The sequence below is a fragment of the Stegastes partitus genome, unplaced genomic scaffold (genome assembly GCF_000690725.1).
Source record: "Stegastes partitus isolate 25-593 unplaced genomic scaffold, Stegastes_partitus-1.0.2 Scaffold1526, whole genome shotgun sequence".
NCBI lineage: Eukaryota > Metazoa > Chordata > Actinopteri > Pomacentridae > Stegastes > Stegastes partitus.
In genome coordinates this window covers 123,934-128,027 of record NW_007579257.1, presented here as the reverse complement: position 1 = coordinate 128,027, position 4,094 = coordinate 123,934, and the positions used below count along the sequence as shown (strand labels likewise).

Genomic DNA, 4,094 nt, shown 5'->3' with positions numbered 1-4,094 from the left:
TAATGACCGTAGCTCAGATTTACAGCAGCGCTGCCGCTTTTCAGCCTCCTCTTGGTTTTATTGGACCTGAGTGTGAATGAAGCTACGAGCGTTTCACACACACTAGTGAATCCATATTTCTGTTAAGTGCACATTTATTCAGACAGCCTGTAACGTCCAGCTTCACCGAGTAGCTCGCCTGCTGTAGCACACAGAGACACTGAGAGGCGTCCCAGTGTTACCTGCGCTCAAATAAAGGTATTTTATAAGGAAATCTGAGCTGCTTCTTTTATTTCCACAATGATTTACTACAACTGGATGAATAGAAAATTGTGCAACAGTTCCCAAACATTTTGGGATTTGGCATTCATTTTTTAGGGCACAGAAAAATTAGGGTTCAGGTCTTATTTATAGGGAATCTGTTTGTGTTTGAAAGAGCTAAATGTAAGATTTGAACCTTAACATCTAAATTAGTCAGCTAAGTTTATAAAATAAAAATATTGTGGGGTCTTTAATGTTTGAATCAGTGCATCACTGACAACATTGTAGAGTCTAAAGTTTCACATTTAAGGTCAATAATTTATAACAAATAATATTTTAAGGTCTTCACTTTAAAATTAACAATAAGAAAGAAAATGCAAATAATTACGACTATTGCAGGGTCTTAATTTTAGTATTTAAACTATGCAGGTATATTTGCATAACAAATGATTTTGTTTGGTCTGGACATATATTTTTATATATTTTTATTAACGTATGTTGCTTTTGTGTATTATTATTATTATTATTATTATTATTATTATTATTATTATTATTCAGAGTACATGAAGGAAAAAAATCTTAAATAAACCGCATTTAAATGATCGCTGCAGTCAGTGACGGGATTTGTAGTTCTAAAGGCCCGTAAGCTTCCTGAAGTCCCAGCATGCACCGCTAAACTCTGCGCATGACAAGTAGGCTTCAGCCTGCACAGACCACTGAGGTGAGTTTAACTTCAATCTGACCGTTAAACTCGTTTCCTGGGTGTGTTTTCATTAATCCGTTAGATTACCGGCAGCTCCGGGTTGTGTTCACACCGTGACACCGGAGGTTTACCGCAGATATCTCTGGTTTCCGCTGCTTTTTACTGCCATTAGCGACACAGGGACCGTTAGCTTAGCGCAGCTAGCCGGCTAACGGCAGTCAGGACTACATTTAACGGTCCGGACCGGTTCTGTGGAGATGAACACGGTTCGGTCCAGGCCGGTTCTGTGGAGCTGAACACGGTTCGGTCCGGGCCGGTCCTGTGGGCCTGAACGTGGGTTCCGGGGTGAGTCACAGAGGCTCCAGTGGACGTGTTAGCATGTAGCATGTAGCAGGTAAACGTGGCAGGTAGTGGACAGGTGAAGCCGGCGGCCACCTGCCGTCCACAGACAGCCCGGTCCGGCTAGCGGCCTCCTCCGGGCTGAAACGCAGATTGTGGACCAGAGTCCAGCTCGTTTCAGTGCTGCTGTGTTCCGGTCCGGAGCAGAGATAGACTCCGGGTCAACTCATGTCTGCAGGTCTGGGCCACTCTGGACCTGATCACAGTCTCTAGACCTGATCACAGTCTCTGGACCTGATCACAGTCTCTGGACCTGATCACAGTCTCTGGACCTGATCACAGTCTGTGATCAGTAAATGTAGAACACAGAAACACAAGTCAACACATTTTAGTTCTGATGTTGTAGCACAAACTCGGTGAAGGTACTGTTTCAGTCACACTGGATGGGTTTTATCGAGTCTCACAGGTTCTCACAGGTTCTCACAGGTTCTCACAGGTTCTCATAGGTTCACGTTTTCTGTCAGGGGGGACGAAGTTTGTGTCATTCTGTCAAATGTTGAGTTATTCCAGATAAATCCACGTCTCCTTGGAGTACGTTTGAGCAAAATTGTTGTAATTTCAAACAACAATCTGAGTCCTGCTGACAGAAGACGTCTCTGAGTTCTGTCTCCTCCTCCTTCATGTGGTTCTGGTTCCTCAGAGCTGCAGGAGTTTAGAGAAACATGAACCCCAGTGAAGGAACACGAGACAGAAGCTGCTGGAGTTCAGGGAGTCGATATACCTGTAGATTATGTAGGTAATGAGTGAATGAACCCTGATGAACTCATGAATGAATGAACCCTGATGAACTCATGAATGAATGAACCCTGATGAACTCATGAGTGAATGAACCCTGATGAACTCATGAATGTGCAGACGTGAAGCTAAACTTCACATGTGATGGAGCCGGTCAGCAGTTATGATAAATGTTAATGTGATGAAACATCTCTGTTCTGCTCAGGTGTGCAGTGTTTGGAGGCGGTTGCCATGGAGCCGGCCTGGCGACAGCAGGGCCGGGGTCGGGGGCGGAGCCAGGAGGGCAACAGGTGGCGGCCCACGCAGAGGGAGGGGCCGGGCGGCGGCCGAGGAGGGAGGACGGCGGCTGAAGCTCCACACGGTGACCGGCATTAATCCACACCGCTCCCCTCCCGCGACCCGAGCAGCCCGTTCTAACTCTCTCTGTAACCGACAGGCGTCGCGCCGCAGGCCAAGTTCGAGGAGATCAGGAAGTCCAACCAGGCCGCCGCTCAGCGATTGGTCGAGAGCCACGTCAGCTCCTCCTCCTCCGACGAAGACGATGATGACGACAGGGAGCGTGAGGACGGGAAGCGAGGGCAGATCCTGGCGTCCACCTTCACCACCTACACCGACCAGACAGGTGAGCCAGGCGTTACCGTGGCAACAGCAGGTACCGTACAGGTCACCACAGAACCCGTTGGAGGTGAAAAGGCAGTGCAGGTCAGATCTGTTGACTCAGTGTTAGTGGTGACTGGTGGATGAGCAGAAACGTCTCTGATTCCACCATGAACTGTTTCTGTACTTTACTTTTAAACTGTTTTGTGAACTGAAATCACAACTGAAGCCATTCTGTGACTCCTCAGTGGTTTGATTATCATTTGACTGTTTTAAAGTACATCTGAGAGCTTCTTAATGAGCAGCTGGACTCCTCTCTTAGTCTTGGAGGTGAAACATCTCCAAGAGACGCTAAACACCTGCAAAGAAACACAAAGTGACCACAAAGAGTCACGGTCGTCTGAGTGTCTCGCTTTAAAGACAAAGTCAGTGTAAAGGACCTTCAGACAAACCTCAGAGCTGCTGAGACGTCTCAGAGACGCACAGAGAGAAGTCCAGTTGCTTTTTGCTGAAGCTGTTAGGATTCTCAGGTACAGTGGTTCTGTGTGTCCAGGTGGGGACGCCACAGGTCTGGTCCGGACCGGCCAGTACCTCAGTGACCTGTTCCAGTCCGGAGCTCTCACCTGTCTGATCTGCATCGCCTCGGTCAAGAGGACGCAGCAGGTAGATGACACGTGATGGCAGTTTTAATGTCTGAAATGAAGATTTCCTGCTTCTCTTGTAAATGTGAATGTAAACAGAGATCATCATCAACACTAATCAGGACATCAGCTGCTTTCACAGAGGCTAATGCTACGCTAGCAGCTAACAATATCTAATAGTACTTTATTGTGTGGAATGTAGTGGGAAATAAAACAGACAGACCTCATTATGAAAGACACGTCTCTGCTGGCACATGCTGTTAATATAGAACAGAGGAATACCTGTCCATCTGAAGTAGAACGATCTGCTGAATGATCAACAGAAAGGTAGATCAGTAGATGGATCAATAGGTGGATCAATACATAGATCAGTAGGTAGGTAGGTGGATGGATATGTCTCCATGTCTGTACTAAAGGTCCTGGACATGCAGAAGCATGTTCAAGGTGTCTGATGGAGGAACCAGCTGACTGTAGCCTGCCTCCATCCATCCAGGTGTGGAGCTGCAGCAGCTGTTTCTCTCTCTTCCACCTGCCCTGCATCCAGAAATGGGCCAAAGACTCGGTGTTCCTGGTCTCCTCCGTCACCGACGAGGACTTCGGTCAGAAGCAGCATCCATGGCCCTGGTAAGGAAAAGACTGCCTCTCAGACCGACTGTAGTTCACCAGACTGGACCCTCAGACTGACTGTAGTTCACCAAACTGACTATCAGACAGACTGTAGTTCACCAGACTGACTGTAGTTCACCAGACTGACCCTCAGACTGACTGTAGTTCACCAG

At 47.4% G+C, this 4,094-nt stretch overlaps 1 protein-coding gene across 1 annotated transcript in view; it reads left to right on the top strand.

The window, feature by feature from the left end:
* Positions 1–2,308: 2,308 nt before the first annotated feature.
* The window catches only part of nfxl1 (nuclear transcription factor, X-box binding-like 1), a 25,448-nt gene continuing 23,662 nt past the window's right edge, over positions 2,309–4,094 (top strand). Inside the window, exons 1-4 of the mRNA XM_008300333.1 lie at positions 2,309–2,438; positions 2,514–2,699; positions 3,228–3,337; positions 3,809–3,939. Coding sequence (XP_008298555.1) covers positions 2,309–2,438; positions 2,514–2,699; positions 3,228–3,337; positions 3,809–3,939 — 557 coding nt within the window. The remainder of the gene's footprint in view (positions 2,439–2,513; positions 2,700–3,227; positions 3,338–3,808; positions 3,940–4,094) is intronic.